Raw genomic sequence first — 18,059 nt, 5'->3', positions numbered from 1 at the left:
AGGATGAAAAAGCTCGAAACATCCACAGGTTGAAATGTAAGAAGCTCATTCAAAAGACATTTTTTTTTTTCTTCCTTATGATTGGAAAGACAGTTTTGAAATGAAGTAAACTGATTGCAGGGCCACTGTCACAGCTGCTGTCATGAATAATACAAGGGCACGTACGCAACTCCCCCTTTTTCCTTTTCCTTACTAAAAATAAAATATATATTTATATATGTGCAAGACAAATATGGATTGAACATAAAAATGCTTCACATTTTGAACTATATACTCTCTAAAAATGTAATTTAAGAACAGCTTGATCGGACTAATGAACGGAATGTCAGCATCCTCACTATTAGTCGAAGTATGTGCATCCCAAAGCCCTTACTGAAATGGGATGAAGCCAGCCAGACTTTTCCACATTACATTAAGAAAAGCAGTGGGTAGGAATTCACAAAGCGAGATGTTCCTGATCCTCCGAACGTTACTGCCCGTAACACGTCGGGCGAAACAGAGGTGCATCGGGCAGCTTCCCTCCCCGCCCCCCCCCCCCCCCCCTGTAATTTATTATCTGAACCTGCCGATAACATCATCCATTTCAATAAATCAAACTATGCTTTAAAAAAAGGTATTTGCAATGCTGAAGAATTAGGCGTAAGTTGTCGCACGAAGCAAACATGATTTCCCCAAACCTGTTTTTCAGAACTGGCAGTGTAAAGAAGGCAGCATTGGAAGTGTTGTTTGATATATTGATAATGCCACAAACCCTCCACGGCAGACGAGTACTTCTGCGTTTAGGCAGTGAGGTTCATTGCTGCCAGCACACAGGAGTCAAACGCTTAACAGAGATCCTTTAGAAAGCCTGCAAAGTTTGTTTTTTTCGGTTGTGTAATCGATGAAAACTTCCCCTCACTGTGCCATAACATCACACCAGATGTGTCTCTGCTAAACATGCCATCCGCTTACACTGAACCCGACAGAGACCACCTAGGTTTAGTGTTACCGTAGCAGCCTTTTGAGAAAGTAGAAATTTATTAACAACTTCAGCCTAATCCCAAGAAAGCCCAACAGTCAGAATTCATTAGGAAGTTTACTAGAGGGTACCATTACACCCATGCCTGTAAGAGTTTTAAAAAGTCCGTATATAATAATATCTATATATATTTAAGAGTGAATTTGGATTGCCTGAGTAACAGCTGTCTGGCAAACGGGACACGATGGCGTTTCCTTTTCACAGATTTTGTTGGCACACTCCATGCAGAAGAGATTGTGGCCGCAGGGGACCAGGGCCGCAATGACTTCGCTCTCGAAGCAGATCACGCAGTCGTGCTTCCGTCTCGACTCGGGGGGCGAGCTGGACGTGGAGCCGCCGTTGGAAGAGGAATAGCTGTTGGTACCGTTGGAGAAAGCGGGGATGTATATGGGAAGGCCGGCTTGGTGGCCGGTGCTAGGTGGGTCGCTCCGCACTCTCCTAGCCAGCGGGTGATCCAGACCTTCTGGAAATGTGGGCGACAGGCGAGGGGTAGATGGCTGGCTCCCTCGGCGCTGAGGCTTGGCATTACTAGCAGGGTCGCTGCCAAAGCCAGAGAGTGGGTTTACAGGTTCAAAAGGGGTCCAAATGGTTTGGGAAGGCGCTGGTAAGGAGTCATACGCGGGAGAGTCGACCGCAAGGTCTTCCGTGCCCACCGAAGGCAGCGTTTCTCCAAACCAGAAGTTGCCTGTGCTGAACGGACTCGTTGGGCTGAAGTCAGCCAATCTATTGCTTCCAAAATAGGAATCTGTGGAGCCACTTCCCAAGGAGCTGGAGCTGTCATTTCTATAATTAGAAATCATTCTGGTGCGGCTAGGAGGGACAGGATTAGAAGCAAGCCATGCAGATCCGAGAGTGCCTCCTTCAAAGCTCACATCCGTACCGTTGTAATGGAAATCGTTCTCTTCGTTCAGCTCAATGTAGTTCCCGGTACGCATGGCTATATGCATCTCGATCTCCTCGCGCGCACGGTCGACGTTTTCAGGCATTCCCGTAACTTCGAAGACAGGCTCCTTGTCTCTGCTGGGAGTGACTATGTAGGTATGGGTCTGCTGCTGAATTCTTTTGATTGTAGCTCCTTTCGGTCCGACCACCAGCCCAACTACACGGTAAGGCACCCTGACTTGGACCGTCGTCTGACCCGGCAGGTTGGGGGTACATGGCAAGCCTCCCAGGGCAGGACCGTTCTTGTTGCGTGACGCTCTGATCATGGAGAAGTGTTCAGCAGCTGAGAGAATTTCCCTTTTGGCCATGGCTACGTCTTCTTTTCGTCCAGTGACAACAAAGATGGGTTCTTCTCCACGAACGGGGGTCTTAATGTAAGTATTTGTCTTGGCCCTTAGTGCTTTTATTTTGCAACCTGTTTAAAGGAAACACATGCAAGTTTAGCAAGACATCTAAGTTTAGAAAGCCACAAGAAAGCCGTCTATTTTAAGCTGTTTGAGAGCTTCAAGAAACTGTAGGGTGAAACCAGAAGCAGCTGTTTTTTCTCTCTGCAACCCACACTAGAGAAAGCGGTAACAACTTCTGCCTATTATTTCCAAACAGACCTCTGACACGGCCACAAACTATTTTAGCAACGTTTCTTGGGCTGGTTTAGCCCATCATCTCCTCAATTGCTATTAGACGGTGAATAAACGTGGACGGCTTTTTCTCTATGACAGACACGTTCATGGTTATCCCAGAAATACTGCTGGGTTTATATTTCTTCCATTGACTGGGTGCCCTTCAGTTATTTCTAAGATCCTGCAGAAGGAGCAAAGGCTCACATATACACACACGTAAGTCCGCTGATACGCTAGCCTTTCACTGACAAGCATGACCTAAAAGCAAATTAAACATTTACAAGTGAGAGAAGGGTCTGCATCACCACCTGCGTAGGATATAGACAAAATTATTGATTTACTGAGAACTCTTCATTTGCTTCCTGTTATCAGAAAGTGTTATTTAAACCTTACTCTTCCCCGTGGGATGAAGGAGCCACTCCTTGAACTGTCAAGTAGGAGTTCAAGCAGTTTTTTGCATGCAAATAAGGCTTACTATGTAATATTACGTGCCTACGTGGAATTTCTCTCCTTAACTGGGTAAATACGGTCTGAAAGAGAAGCAAAAAAGTTAATGGAACATTTGTCTTTGATTTTTGGGGACGGAATTACAAAATTTGCTAGGACACAGTGGCGGCAGGCTCTTTCCTGAGATGCTTAAGGCGTTTCGGCATGGTGCGTACAGAAGCACCTTTTACCCATCACAGGACCAGAAAAGCAGGCAGTGCAAAAATTAAGAGACACAAGCAGGTCCGCGTCATGCAAGACAGTCTACTGGAATCAGTCTTAACTGAATTTAGCCTATGTTAAAACAAATTCAAAAGCACGTCACACTAAACGTCATTTTATAGCGAACCTCATCTTGAAACAACTATAAGCAACGTTTGCAGATCAAGTGTTTCAAGCATCATTTCACTTGCAGAGTGAAATTTGTTCCCATTTCCCTCATTTGCCTTAAGTATCTCATAACTGTCTGGGTACACAAAATAGTCTCTCGAAACAGCGTTTTGTCAGTCCCTTGCACCCGAGGTACCACTAGCGATAACAATTTTACAGTTAGAAAGCCACTCAAAGATGCACTTTATTCAGGACTATCTACTAATAATAAAAAAAAAAATACCAAATATGCAGATGCTGGCTGGAATAGAGGGAAGGAAGAGCTGCTTCTTGCAGGGCCCCTGCACACAGCAAGGACAAAGGCTGAGCACAACAGCCCTTTGTGTCCAGGACACAGCTGGAGAGGAAGTTCATTATCTTCAACAGCTCGTCGGGAGGGCTCTCGGAGGCCCTACCTCCACCAGAACGTGCACGGAGGAGCATGGGAGGGCTCCCGCCAAGGGAAGGAGTGAGGCACAGGCAGATCCGCGCAAAGGAGGGGATGCAGACCCCCGAGCAGAACAAGAAGTTCAGCATGAAGAGCAAGTTATCTGCAGGAGGGAACAAACCTGTAAGCCTCGACCTCCCACTACAGCCCACTGAGAAGGGTGCTAGCGCGCTACTAGATAAAAAAGGGGAAACGCAGGCGTGAGATGCCTTATGGAAGCAGCAAAGCACGCAGCCTTTGAAGCCACGCCACTTCCCTGCTCCTAACAGACAGCAGCACCTCACTTTGGTTAATTTGCCTTCGCTCCCTCCATTTCTTTGTTTGCATTTCTCCCTCTAAGTAAATCTGCTCGCCCGCTCTGCTTCCCGTTCTTTCACAGTTACTCAGAAAAGATGGTGGGCTCAAACCTTAAACCCACAAGGATCCCTGAAGCAGTGCCGCTGAAGTTTTCACACCAATCAAGCCCTCTTTACCGGAACAGCTAAAACCATCAGTCTCCTGATGTGTATCAATTAGTCTCCAATTTACACATATTACTTTCATTTACTCCATTCCACCCAAGTACATATCCTTATTTCCTAAAAATTACAGAGGCAGCATTTAAAGAATACTAGGAGCATCTAGCACAAGACACACACATCTATAAATAGCTATATAATTCTTTATTATATACCACAGTTCAGAGCCTACTTAATTCTAGATTCCAAAGTGCCTTACCAATTCTTATAGTTTACGTTTTAGACAAGATTTTCCCGATGGTTTAGAAACTCAAATCAAGTTAGAAGGCTGCACCTTCAGCTCCATTCCCCATTTCAGCTGCAAATTCCCCGAGATTGCTTTGCCAGAGCCACATTTCCAAACCCCTCCGGCGCGAAGAAAAGCCTTCTCGCCTTTCCTCCTCAGGCTGCAGAACAGCACAGACCAAGGTGGGCAGAGCTTTTCTTTTAAGGTACGAGTCACAAAGCTAGAAAGCAGAGGCCAAACACTGCCTCAACTCCCTGCAGCAACAGAACAAGACTTTTAAACGTCAGAAAGCTGGCTTCAATGGAAAGCTGACTCCACAGACCGTCAAGGTCAACTCTCAAACTTTATCTGGAAAGTTAGAAAGATCTGAAGAAAGTCGCCACATACGAAACCCAACATTTCTGAATGAGTCAGTCAATACCCACTGGGTTTTGTCTGCAAGGAGCGCTGGAAAACCCCACAACAGACGTCATGTCAAAACACAAGGTCAGTAGCCCATTACACCACTCCAGCAGGATGACCTTTCTATTTGCTTTTACTCAGCTGCTCTGGTTTCCCACCCTCCTCCATTACTCACTACCGAGGCCACGATATGAAGCACGGCTGATCCCACTCCCTCTCCGACAATTCACGGCATCCAGAGGCGCTGCGGCCACAATGACACGAGGTCGGCCAGCTATGAAGTCATGTGGTCAAAGGATGAATCAAGAAGTTTCCAAATCTCCTGAGCTTAGACACAGAAAGACAAAGGGAAAAAAAAAAAAAGACCCAATACACTGCCCCACACTTTTGCAATAAATCATCACATCACTGTATCCAAGATTTTGAAGTACAGAGATAAAAGAGCCTGAAGAGAGGACTTCTAGATTGGAAATTCAATTTAATCAAACCTTTCAAAGTAATTTTAGTTTTGGTATGATAATGGAAGCCTATTCAATACAAGTTACCATACTTGGTTCAGCAGTATAAGCATTCCTAACCAGCACACTCAGCTATAAGTACATACTGACATAGTTAAAGCAAAACCCTTTAGTTTTGCTTTTGTTTAGGTGAAGACTTGCCTGCCTAGGCACCCGACGAGGAGCCGAGCCCATGCCGAGCCCTGCAGGCAGTATTCATCCTGTGCCGGCTCATTTGTATCATTCTTCTCAAGCCTCCTCCCCATTTTTCCCTGAAGAGGATTATTTGACCAAACATTTTAAACACACTACAAACATTATACTCCCCAAGAAACTTAAGGGTAGCTCTGAAGGAATTATTTACCTCCTGCACTACCAATTTTAAATGAACAAATAGGAAGATGGATTTCCCACCCCTCCGCCGAAGTGAGAGTTAAGCATAACAGCCACAGCACCAGTGGTCCTCACCCATCACACAGTGATGGCCAGCTCAGCCTTCACTCCGACTTTCACCTTTCATCATCACAAACAGGACGAGATACATCAACCGCAGTCTCAGGCCATTTACTCCACAAGGGAAATTCCCCAACGGAGCCAGCAGAGCCAAGCGACCGCAGCGGGAACCCTGTGCACGCCTGCCTCGCACCACACCAGCCGACCTGCTGCCGTGAGCCAAGAACCGCCCAAAAAAGCATCCCACAGACTCCTCCTCTGCACAGCCATGGCGGTAGCCCCGGAGAAATGGAACCTTCCCCCCACCCCATTTCTTCTGCTGAATTCACCTCAATGCCACACACTGGGAATGGGACAAGGATTGATTTACAGATGAGGATCCCTTCGTTGCGCGGTCTCTTCCAAACAGCTACACCAGGGGAAGGGAATCCTTCACGCTTCTGAGTACCAACATCAGCAAAATGCAGCCTGTCAAAGCAGGGACACACACCTCATACCCACGTTCCTCCTGCAGCTCTTGCCAAGCGCTGTGAAACGGGCATTCAGGCACGCACGGGAACCCAAGCCTTCTTACCATCATGTCTGTTTAACCTTGCCTCCCCAATTACATACGGCTTTGGGGAAAAAAAAAACCCCAACCCTGGGGAAAAAAGTTTAGATAAATAGAAGCCTGGAAGTCATGGTGGGTAAAAATTCAGTGGGCAGCCCCTGTGAACCACAATCAAATGACAACACCAGTTTGTTCTCCTTCCCCGCTCCTGAGGGGTACCGAGCTAAGGGGGTCAAAACTGAGAACCTCCTGCGGCTCTTTAGACACACAAATCCTGTGGTAAGACACCAGTACTGCCTGGGCTGTAAGAGCAGCAAGAGCAGGGTGAAGTTGCATTAGCACCAACTCGTCTCTTACTCGGGAGGCAGGGCCGATGAGCAGCCCTGACCAAACCTGGCATCCTCCAACTCGGCCCCAGAGCAACCACGGGCAAAGTGGAGATCTCACAGATCGGCCTCCACGGGTTGTTAGCACTAAAGAGAAAGCCGTAGTTCACAGGAATGTATTTTTCCGTAGCTTTGCCGTTATCTGATGAAAGGCAATACTGTATTACAGCCTCCACCCTGAATACGGTCTTTAGCACGCTGACCACTGATTTTGCAATATGCTGACACCAAGTAAGGAGGCGGCGACAGAATTAATTAGTGACATCAACCTGGAACCACGAGCTGCTAGTAGAGCCATGGCTAATTCCTTGCCTAGAAAGCAAGGGCAGGGTCTGGGAAGTCCCTCGCAGACCCGCAGGAGATGGCACAGCATCGCCGGGCGTGCCAAGGGGAAGAGGGGACTGCGCAGGCATTTGTCTTCTGTGAACCTGCAACTTGTTGTGTATGGACATGGCTTTAAAAGTAGAGTCTGTTAAGCTGGCACAGCCCTTATTTCATTGCTAGGTTGCCCCAAAGCTTTTAACTTGAAAGTGAGAACTCCTGCAGCTAAGGTAACGAAGGATTTGGAGAGACTGAAACACTGGATGTACGGTAAGGCCAACGGCTGCTGGGTCTGCAGACCGTAACACTGCCCACCTGATTAATTTTTCTTTGTTTGTTAATCTACTTCATTAAGAATGACTGCTCTACGTATTTTTCAGAAGAGCTCATTCCCACTGGTGGTACAAGCTGCATTCTTTTGCTTAAACAGAGTGCTTCCTCTCAGTTGTGACATGGTTAAAAATATCTGTCCAGTTTGTGATTATACAGTAGAAAACTGATATATGCCCCATTTATTAAGCAGAGGTGAAGCTGCATTGGGACAGAAGGTGAAGTCCTATTCTAAACTGTTTAATGGTTACACCTCCTCAAGCAGGCTGGCTACACGAGAAAATTAAGACCAGAACATTTTTGGCACTTCACTGGGTCATTAAAGTCATATGAAATACTACCTGTTGTCTGGTCAGTTGATAGACTGACTCTGGTTACCATTGCCTTTCACCTAAGATCAATTAATTCATTTCACACCTTGTTTTAATTCATGGACTGGAAAATTTCAACTCCTGACAATTTTTTTTTCAACTGGCTGTTGAATTGATTAGTTCAACTGTTAGTTGATTCAAGGAAGATGAAGAAAGTCATTTCTCCGCACTTGCAAAAGCTGCTGATCTGCACAAAAGCCTAGATCTACGTACTCAGGCAGCTATTTATGACCCCCTCCAGCATTTTGATTTTAGGAACGAAGGCTGTAAAAATGTTGCTTTTAAATTTTATTTTTAAACAGTTTTAAGAGACAGCCTAAACTCGGATAATAATTAACAAACAGCATTTTCTGAAAGCAAGTTTTCATTTATTGTTATTCAGCCTTCTCTACAGCCAGAGGTAAGCTGAGAGACACCTCATCACAGAGCACAGCATCCATCCTGAAGACAGGACTCGACCAACCACCAACAGCTTTAACAGCTCCCCATTAGCATTCTATAGTACAGATAATAATCCGATAGCTATTTGGGTTAATTAGCCAGTAAGATTAGGGCTCCCGTGTGACAACTAGACATGATACATGCCAGAGAGCTAACAAATATGAATACACCAAGAGACAGGCGCAGCTCGCAGCTGGGATTTGCTCAAGCTCATGGGGCAGGCCGCTGGCAGGTTTGGAAACAGTAGGTGACGGTCCCCAGAGAAGAAGAGAGCAGGCTAACTGCTTAAATGGGGGCACAGATATAGGCAGATTTTAAGGAACAGCTGTTTTGTTCATCACCTAACAAACCAAAGCTATCTCCTCCCCGGTGGTACCCAAGGTGCGGTTCCTTGGAGATGGCCACATGAAACGCACAAGTCGAGTTGCGAGGTTCATATCCCGGGGCAAAGGCTTTTCCTGCAAGCTACCCGAGTGCTAGTATGTGCTCCTGCCCTTCAGCAGGTTCTATTTTTTAGATGAAATTTTCTATTTATCACAGTAGGGATGCTTCATAATGAGAACCCGCCAAGCAGAGCTTCTTCTCAAATTTACGATCCAAAAATGCGACACTGATACCATTACAACCCAAAACTTGGGAACAAAGTTCTGGCTCTCTGCTCTGGACTGTGGCTGTATTAATGGTTTCAGACAACGACTGTAACTCAGAAGTGCTGTACACTGGTAATCACCATCTTTCACTTCTAACTATAACGACACTACAATAAGCAATGCTACAAGTAGGTACATTAGTGACTAGTGTAGAGGGCAAAGGAAAACTCAACTGACAGCCACTCTGATGAAGTTATTCCAAGAGAAGGAAAGATGACATACAGGTCTTTCAAGAAAAATAAAAATTAGAGCATTTTATACCAAAAGACATTTTTCCCTGCCTCCTGACCCCATCATTAACTCACCACTGCAATCAAATGCTTTTAGTTACGCTGCAGTTACCAAACCCCTGTGCCTGCCTGTGGAACATTTCAATATGACTCACGCTATATATAGCGACCGAGACTGCTCCCATTATAATTCTGTCACGCTTACCCATTTCTGACGAGCTACTGACCACTTATTTCGCTCTGTATTTTTCACATGTACGAATGCCAAGATGATACATGACTTTCCTACTTGTCATCATTCAGCTAGAACTGCAGAAGGGTTTTTAGACAAGATACTTTCCAGACAAGTACTTCAAGCTTGAGTGCACCAGATGCTGGAGCTGCGTGGGCTTGCCGAGGTACCAGGAAGGAGGACAACCTGGAGATCTCAAGCACCTTAACCAAAAGCCAAGGAATCACGGTCAGCCTCTCGGCTGTGCCAGACGACAGGGAACAGGACGTTGTTTGGCCCTAGTGCTGCCAAGCTAACAGATGGGAAAGGGGAGCTTTAAGAGTCTCTGAAGATGCTGGAGAAAGCTTCCCAAGGGAAGGCTGCTCACAAGCTCTTGGAGATGTTTCCGTCTTCTGGAAAACAAAAGCCCTGGTTCAAGAACCATGTACAAACTCTTTATTAAAGATTTCTTAGGTATGTATCAATTTATCAATCGATTTATACATCAATCCACTACAGAATGAAGTAGTCAGCCTGCACACTGTTTCCTTCTATGTGTCAGCCTGGGACAATCTATCAAGCCAGCAATCTCACAGGCAGAGGAACACTCCAATTCCCAAGACAGATGGCAACTCAGTAAACAAGTTACATGCAGCAAAAGAGTCAGAGGGCAGCAACTCGTATTATTAATTACTTGCACTACTGCAGCACCAAGACTAAGGTAGCAGCTGCTGAGCAAAATTAGAAAGATGCAGTAGTAGAAAAGCAAGTTTTAAGAGGGGGAGTACATCCAACAAATAAAATAGCTACAGGAAAAAAGTTGTTTTCATTAAGAACATTGACCTAGTGAATGAAACACACCAGTGTGAGCAACAGTGTTGGGAAACCTGACCCGCACACGGAGGATATTAAGAAGGACCACCATTCAACATGCCATGCAGCATGCCAAGATGGCCAATAAAAGGAAGACTGAAAAAAAAAAACCATGCAAGTCTTCACCTACACCAAATCCCTGATACAAAAATGCTGCTAGACCTGTGTTTTTATACACAAAATTCCACAGTGTATTGTCAAATGTAAAATGAACTAGAAGGTAAAAAGTAAGAGATACTGTGTCTTTGTTCAAAGGAGCAGCCCAGAACTTGGTGCAGACCGCAGAATTACTGACTCACACCAGGGAAGGAAACCGAGATCTCAGACGCTGGCAAGATCTCATGAACTTAAAGGAATACCTGAGAAAGAGAGAAAAGGAAGACAGTCTTAAAGAGTAACTGAAATTGGAAACAAATGCTTGATTTAGAGCTTTTCGGCCTTTTTCTTTTGGATAAATAAAAGTGTTCTAGTGCTCAGCAGCCTTCTTTTTTTGCTACGGCAAGTTTGCAACCCTATCCCTGTTAAATTTTTTGCCTGCAATGGGGAATTGGCCCTGTGTGGTGGATATTGCATCAAAAGCAAATTTAAGATCTTTGAGATATCCAACACTTTGTTTAGAACAAAGTTTCTCTTCCAGAAATTCAGACCACAGTGTACTAGAAGAGAGGGTAACGAGGGCTAAGACAGGGAAACATACAACATCTGCTGACTTCCCTAACAGCTTGGAAAAATTCATCACCATTTTCTCATGCCACACACAGGTTAATCCAGTGCAGTTCAACAGCACATTAATCAGGATTTCTTTTGTATGTGGATGTTATAAACTTAAAAAAAAAATACTCTTTTAGAACACAGCAATTTTACAAGAAAAACAAAAGGACCAGAGGATAAGAAATTAGCATTTTATATCTCAAGATTTTTATTATTTTAATTTCAGCTTCATCCAAAAATCTTACTTGTGCAGGTATTCACTTCTGGTATTCGTATGTGAAAATCTACAGAATTTCTGGCAGACTACACAAAGAGAAAAACCTCTCGAGTGTGCACTGTGTTTGGTGTGCTTCCCCTCCAACAAGCCAGACAAGAGCAGCATTTATGACTGAGGATTTATGATCCCAGCTGGAGAACCTGCACCCTTCTGACACACTTTGCAACTTGAGTTGGATCTTTGCATAGCACAAATGACAAACAGCAGAGCTGAAATGATGTTTGTTACACAGTACCAGAGCAATAGGCCACTGAAACTTCAGCACCAATTTCAGACTGTGCCAGGCCACGGTATGCTCACGTGTTTCAGTTCCTGGAGTTCCAGGCTCTAAAAATGACAAGACTTCAGCTTCTCAGAAAAACAGCCTTTATATTAGATTTCAACAAATAGCTCAAGTTTTCTTTCCTGCTTTAGAATAAGCATTTAATATAGCATTTAACAACCTGCTTATTATAGAAGATGCAACAAAAAAATCTGAAGTTTAATTGCCTTGTCAGCTTTCACTTAACGTAAGTTAGCAGAACCTGTGGTCTTTGCTGTCTGTGGCAATCAACTGACAGAGATATGTGATGGCCTCAGTCATGCAAATTAAACTTATTCTTGAGAGTGGAAGTCTTAAGCATTCAGTTTAAAAAAAAAACAACAATATGCAATTCAGTCTAGCTAGCTATGCTCATGCTGACTACTTCTTACAGGTCTGCAATTAATAACCAATCAAGGCCACGTAAGTATTCAGTAATTCAGTAAAATTATTATCACAATACATCAAGACATAAAACTAGACATATAGTTCATTTTGAAAGGACTACCATTATCCTACCATAGGACATCTAAGTATTGTCCTCAGCTAACACAAGTATTTGCTCCAGGATTGTTTTAGCACTGTTTCCACTCTCCGAGGGTGACAGCCATTGTTTTTATTTGGCTGTTCAGCTATGCTAGATAGTTATCAGCTACCAACTTACCAGAATTATTTTTTTGTTTCAAGTTACAGGACCCCACCTGGACTACTGCGTTCAGCTCTGGGGCCCCCAACATAAGAAGGACATGGACCTGTTGGAACAGGTCCAGAGGAGAGGCATGAAGATGATCAGGGGGCTGCAACACCTCTCCTATGAAGAAAGGCTGAGAGAGTTGGGGTTGTCCAGCCTGGAGAAGAGAAGGCTCCGGGGAGACCTTATAGCAGCCTTCCAGTAACTGAAGGGACCTACAGGAAAGCTGGAGAGGGGCTTTTTACAAGGGCATGTGGTGATAGGACAAGGGGTAATGGCTTTAAACTGAAAGAGTGTCCGTCTAGATTAGATATAAGGAAGAAATCCTTCACTATGAGGGTGGTGAGGCACTGGAACAGGTTGCCCGGAGAAGCTGTGGCTGCCCCATCCCTGGCAGTGTTCGAGGCCAGGTTGGACGGGGCTTTGAGCAACCTGGTCTAGTGGAAGGTGTCCCTGCCCATGGCAGGGGGCTTGGAACTAGATGATCTTTAAGGTCCCTTCCAACCCAAACCATTCGATGATCCTATGAAAGTAATATTTTGCTCAAGAGCCCACATTCAAAAATCAAAGAGCAAAAATGAGTCCAAGATCATTAAATATGCATAAAAACGTTATTTTAGTTGCAAGGCCATCTCATGCAAAGCAGATTTGTCATTATCGATTTAATCGGTGAAATGGGATGATATCATTCCTCCTCCTCTTACTCATCTGGGGTTTAGAGACTGCCCTGCCTGTTTCAAGTTCTGGAGCCATCATCCGAACTATCCTTACTGAAGAAAGAGAAGCATCAGGCTTTAGAGTTAAGTAGCTCCAACTCAAGTGATGTCTTAAGGAGGAAAAAACACTACTGTCAGCTTTATCAAGGATATAAACACTTGGAAAATCACGTTACTTGGATAGTCACAGCAGTGGAATGCATTAGCAAATATATTCCAGCAATCATTATCTGAAGACAGTTAATACACTCGGGGATGCAGCATCTCTCTACAGCACAGCCTTTTGTCCCTCCCAGCATCTTCCAGGTTTTCTGTTCATGTCTTCAGATACCACCCCTCTTTTGGCATTATTCAGAAGAGCTTTTAGTGTTTAAACATGCCTTTTTAGTGTAAAGAAAATAGCAGGGGGGCACTGAAGACTCCAGTTAAACTTGTCAAATCCTTCTCAAGGCCCACCAGGCCATGGCACGATTGTCACAGAAAATCACCACCACCAACTTCACACATGGGAAACAGTTTTCAGGTGATCCACAGTGGACTTTCGCAAGTCCTTCACATGATTTGGAGATTAAAACAAAACCTTCCAAGTTAGATCTCCAGAAGTTTGTTTTTTTTTTTTTAAGTCTGGATACATGCTTATATAATTTTGGGTATACGCCCTATGCCAGCTTTTCTCAGGCAAACAAGGTCACCTCCTCGGCAATGCAGCTTTCTTGCTACCACTTCTCAAGAGCACTTTCTCCAACTTTTATTTTTTTAAACCAATGCAGCTGCTGTCAGCAGCTAAAAATCCTGCACGCACAAAAAGGAAGTCACTTTTCTGATCAGCATGACGACTGGCCAACTTACCAAAGGTTGGATTCAACAGCTAGTTCAAATTCATACAGGAAGCCTGTACAATGCCGTGAATGGAATCTAGTTTTCCTGGCTCCCAGTCACATGCCTTAACAAGAATAAAAGGATACAAATATCTTTTCCTTTGTTGTTCACCTTTGAGATTCTTCCATTTCAAAGACTACAAAGAATTATACTACACTACCCCAACCAGTGTCTGTCGGCTTCATTTTTGAGGGGCAAGGGGAATAAGAAAAGGTTGAGAACATTTAAGATTTAAAAAAAAACCAGAAAAGCCACAAAAACCCGCCAGGTTTCAGAAATACTACAGGAGGTTTGGTTTTTTTTTTTTAAATAAGGAACACCTACTATTCATTAAAAGAAAATCTTACTTAAGCCTTTTCCAGTGATGTAAGTGCTTCCAGCAGCAACACATTAAACTACTGTCACAGTAACCCAGCAGCCTCCATTGTAGCTTCACAAGAAAACCATCAACCACAACGTACATTCAGGCACTCCACACTTTCTACAGCTGCGACATCCCACATCTGTGCACAGCTACCAGCACAGATTCGTTAAGTGCAGCTACCCACGTGGGAACCTGCAACACAGCGACCTAGAGCAGGGCTGTGGGAACACCACTTCACTGCCTGAAGTGCTATATTTATTTCTGAAACTTGCACGTAATTGAAAGAGTGTTAAATACAAGCACCATAAGGTTTTTGCTTGTTTACAGCTCTCTTGGGAATCAGGGGCTCCTTTGGTCTGATAAACAGTGTCTGGAAATTCTCTTCCTCGGTGCAAAAAATTCAATTTGGGTAAAGAATACCGTAGAATTCCGGTTATCATTACTCTTTCAGTTAGAGCATTAGGACTTACAATAAACATGCTTTCAGACACAGCAGTGAGGCCTCCAGCAAAGCCGAGATCAAACTCAGCATTCCTGGTATTTCAGAGCTGATGTTTTCGGGCTGCAGACATTTCAAGTTCTTTTTATACCTCACAAAGACAGCAACAGAACGAATATAAACTTAATCTTCATGAAAATCCATCAGAAGTAACATTCCAACTGCATCGCCCTTACATAATTAGTTATTAAAGTATTACAGCACAGAGGAGTCTGGCATAAAACTTAAGCTGAATTTGTTCAAGATAATGCAACCAGCCGGTTACGATGTGTGCTAGGAAGAGAATAGGCAGCATCTTCATTTTTAGAGAGAGCAGAACGATCGGCAAAGGATGCAGCTCCGGCCAGCCTCGCTCGAGGCAGACCAAGCTGCGCTACAGCTGACACCACTTTGCCAGGCTACAGCACAGACACATGCAAAGCAGGTGGACGAGAGAGCGAGAGCCTCTGGTCCATGCAATGAGCTGGCACAGCTCTGGGCCATAAAAGGAGATGCAAGCACTAGTATTTCTAAGAAATTTGACAAATATTTAGTGGAACTAATACAACTTACGTAAGTCGGTCTCTAAGCATAAGTCTCCCTTGAATAAGAATTTCGAAGGACCTCCTTACGCAAAGCTTTCACGCAAGTATATTCAGTAACAATTTTTTTAGCTCTCCCTCCACTCCTTCTGCTCCTTCCTCTTTTGCAGCTCCAATTCTTTTTATGATACAATCCCTCCCCACCGAGGCGAAATATTTTATCACAAGCCAAACAGTGTGACATCAGATAAGAAATAAAAGCAGAAGCAGCAAATGAGCTCTTCAGGAACAATGATCCTATTTTTATGCAAACTCCATTATCTTGTTTTTAAGTGACTCAAAGTACTGAAAAATATACTACAGAGAACAATCCTGATCTGGTGGAGAATAAACACAGCAGCCTAATTGGTCCTCGAAGGCCAATAGTTTGTATTTCCCTTTTAGAGGACTGTAGCAATAACCATTTTCAGTTCTGTTTTCCATCTCCCCCCCCCCGCCATCCCCAATGACACATGAGCAAAGTCTTAAGACATTCAAACACTATTTCTTGGAAAAGATATTTTCCGCTTGAACAGAACAGACTTGCCTGCATCAGAGGAAGCTACCTGCCAGTTTCTGCAGCAGGGCTTTTGGTTCTCCTTTGACACACCCAGCAAAAAACCTACCCTTGACTGCTAAGAGCCTAAAATAAATGTAGGAAGAAAAAACAGAAGTCTGCCTAAGCATCGGTGCTCAGCGGGCATTCCTTTAGTACCACATTGGTTTAGACCGATTTTACCATTTCTTCTATACTCAAGGAAAAAAAAAAAAGAAACAAAAGCCACATTGATGGAGAGAGACCAGACAGCATAACCGCTCGTTATCAGAGCCGATCAGCAAACGAGACACACCACCCCCAAACCAATAAAGAACAACACAGAAAGGGAAGAGGAAGAGAGCGGCAACTTCATTGTCTGTGTTTCCACACCTACACTTGACACCGCTCAGCGCTTCTCTTAATATATAAAAAGTGCTTTTAAAATTCGGTTCACCGCCAGAAAGCTGGCGCAAAACGTCATCTTTCTAACTCCTGGAGGAGTTAAGAGCACCGCACCCACGAGACCACATGAAAGGCCAACAACGAACGTGACATCACCGATATGACCTTATCCTAACGGTGTAATAGAGCCCCATGGAGTGTAGCAATAGCGATCAACAGGAAGCCACAACCCGAGCAGAAAGACAAGGGCTTTCACACAGAAGAGGGCCGCACGTGGCTCCTTTCTCCGTCTCGCTGGCTCCCGAGGTCCCACTTTGTCTCGGCGAGCACGGTGGAAAAGCGTAGGAACGGCATCAGCCCACACCCTGCTCTGCAAGGCAAGCAAGTTAAAGTCCTTCACCCAAAAGTCTTTGTAAAACACGGTCTAAAAGTTCCTCCGGTGAAAGGCAGCTCCTTACTGAAGGCCACAGGCCGAGTGTCACTGAAGACCAAAGCCTGTGCCAACACCTACCTGTGCACTGCCAGAATATACACTGTGTTTTACAGCTCAAATTAACAATAACCGAAGGTTTGAGCTAACCCAGTGCTCGCTCTCGCCTCTCGGCTTCTCAAGCAGGGCCGGCCTGGTGCCGGCACCCCGTCCCCCGTGGGGGAAGCCGGGGTTTGGGAGAGGAGAGGTAGGCCCCACGGGCACGAAGCTACTACCGGGGCGAGGGGCTCCTCCAGTCGGCACCGAACGGGCACACCCCGGGGGCGTGCGGGGAGAGGCCTGCCACGAACCCCCGGGGAAGGGCAGCAGGCCCAGGCCAGGCCGCGGCGCACCTCCGCCCGCCCCCCGCCCGGGGACCGGGGGTGTCCCCCCGCCCCGGTCCCCCACTCACCCTGGCGGCCCACGATCTCGGCCACATGCTCGGAGCTGGGCACGGGCACGCACTCCGTGGTGTTGACGCTCTTTCGGCGGAGCAGCGCCGCCTGCTCGCCGTTGAGGCCCGCCGCCCCCCCGCCGCCGCCGCCCAGGCCGCCGCCGCCGCAGGCGTGGGACAGCATCGCCGCCATCATGCCCTGAGGATCGTCCGCCCCGCAGAGCGCCCCCGCCGCCGCCGCCTCCTGCGCATCGAAGGAGGGCGAGAGCAGGACGGAGCCCAGCGCCGGCAGCAGCGGGAGCGGCTGGGAGGGCGAGGAGGACGAGGAGAGCAGCAGCAGCGCGGCCGGGTCCTCCTCCTCCTCCTCGTCCTCCCCCGCCAGCAGCTCCTCCTCCAGCTCCAGGTCTCCCTCGTCCCCCACCGCCTCCTCCTCCTCCTCCTCCTCCTCCGCCCCGCCAGGCCCCGGCTCTCCGGGGGGGTCGGGGAGCGGCGGCGTCAAGCCCGCCCGCCGCCGCCGGGCTTGCCGCCGGGCCGCCCCCGCCCCTCCGCCACCGGCGGGCAGGCCGCGGTCGCGGAGGCCGAGGCCGGCGAGGCGCTGCTGGAGCAGCAGCAGCGGCGGCGGCGGGTGGGGGGGGAGGCGCGGCGGCTCGACGGGCTCGGCGGCGGGGGAGGCCGCGGCGGCGCTGCCGCTCGGCATGGCGGGGGAGGCGCTGCGGGCCGGGCCGGGCCGGGCCGAGCCTAGCGGCGCGGGGCCGCCATGCCGCGGCGGGCACCGAGCGTGGCGGGCGCGGCCTGGGCGCTAGGGCCGCGCTCCTCAGCGCGCCTTTTGTCCCATGGCGCTCCCTTCGGCGGCGGCCGCGGGCGGCGGCGGCGGCGGCGGCGGGGGGGGGGGGGCGAGGAGGAGGAGGGGGAGGAG

The 18,059-nt window shown here is 46.8% G+C and overlaps 1 protein-coding gene across 1 annotated transcript; it reads right to left on the bottom strand.

Moving 5' to 3' along the window:
• Positions 1 to 556: 556 nt before the first annotated feature.
• Positions 557 to 17,840, bottom strand: LOC143172050 (RNA-binding E3 ubiquitin-protein ligase MEX3C-like). Its single transcript, XM_076361273.1, has 2 exons — positions 17,162 to 17,840; positions 557 to 2,375 (listed from the first exon to the last, which is right to left on the bottom strand). The coding sequence occupies exons 1-2, from the start codon at positions 17,838 to 17,840 to the stop codon at positions 1,150 to 1,152; spliced, it is 1,905 nt and encodes a 634-aa protein (XP_076217388.1). The 3' UTR covers positions 557 to 1,149.
• Between the last annotated feature and the right edge of the window lie 219 nt (positions 17,841 to 18,059).

This window comes from Aptenodytes patagonicus, chromosome W (assembly GCF_965638725.1).
Source record: "Aptenodytes patagonicus chromosome W, bAptPat1.pri.cur, whole genome shotgun sequence".
Lineage (NCBI taxonomy): Eukaryota > Metazoa > Chordata > Aves > Sphenisciformes > Spheniscidae > Aptenodytes > Aptenodytes patagonicus.
The sequence above is the reverse complement of the archived record's forward strand: the minus strand, read 5'-3'. Positions and strand labels throughout refer to the sequence as shown.

Excerpts from the sequence above, each read along its gene's own strand:
- LOC143172050 (XM_076361273.1), bottom strand. The coding sequence starts at position 17,840 with ATGCCGAGCGGCAGCGCCGCCGCGGCCTCCCCCGCCGCCGAGCCCGTC. Across the intron at positions 2,376-17,161 it reads CGAGATCGTGGGCCGCCAGG|GTTGCAAAATAAAAGCACTA; the intron begins GTGAGTGGGGGA and ends TCCTTTAAACAG.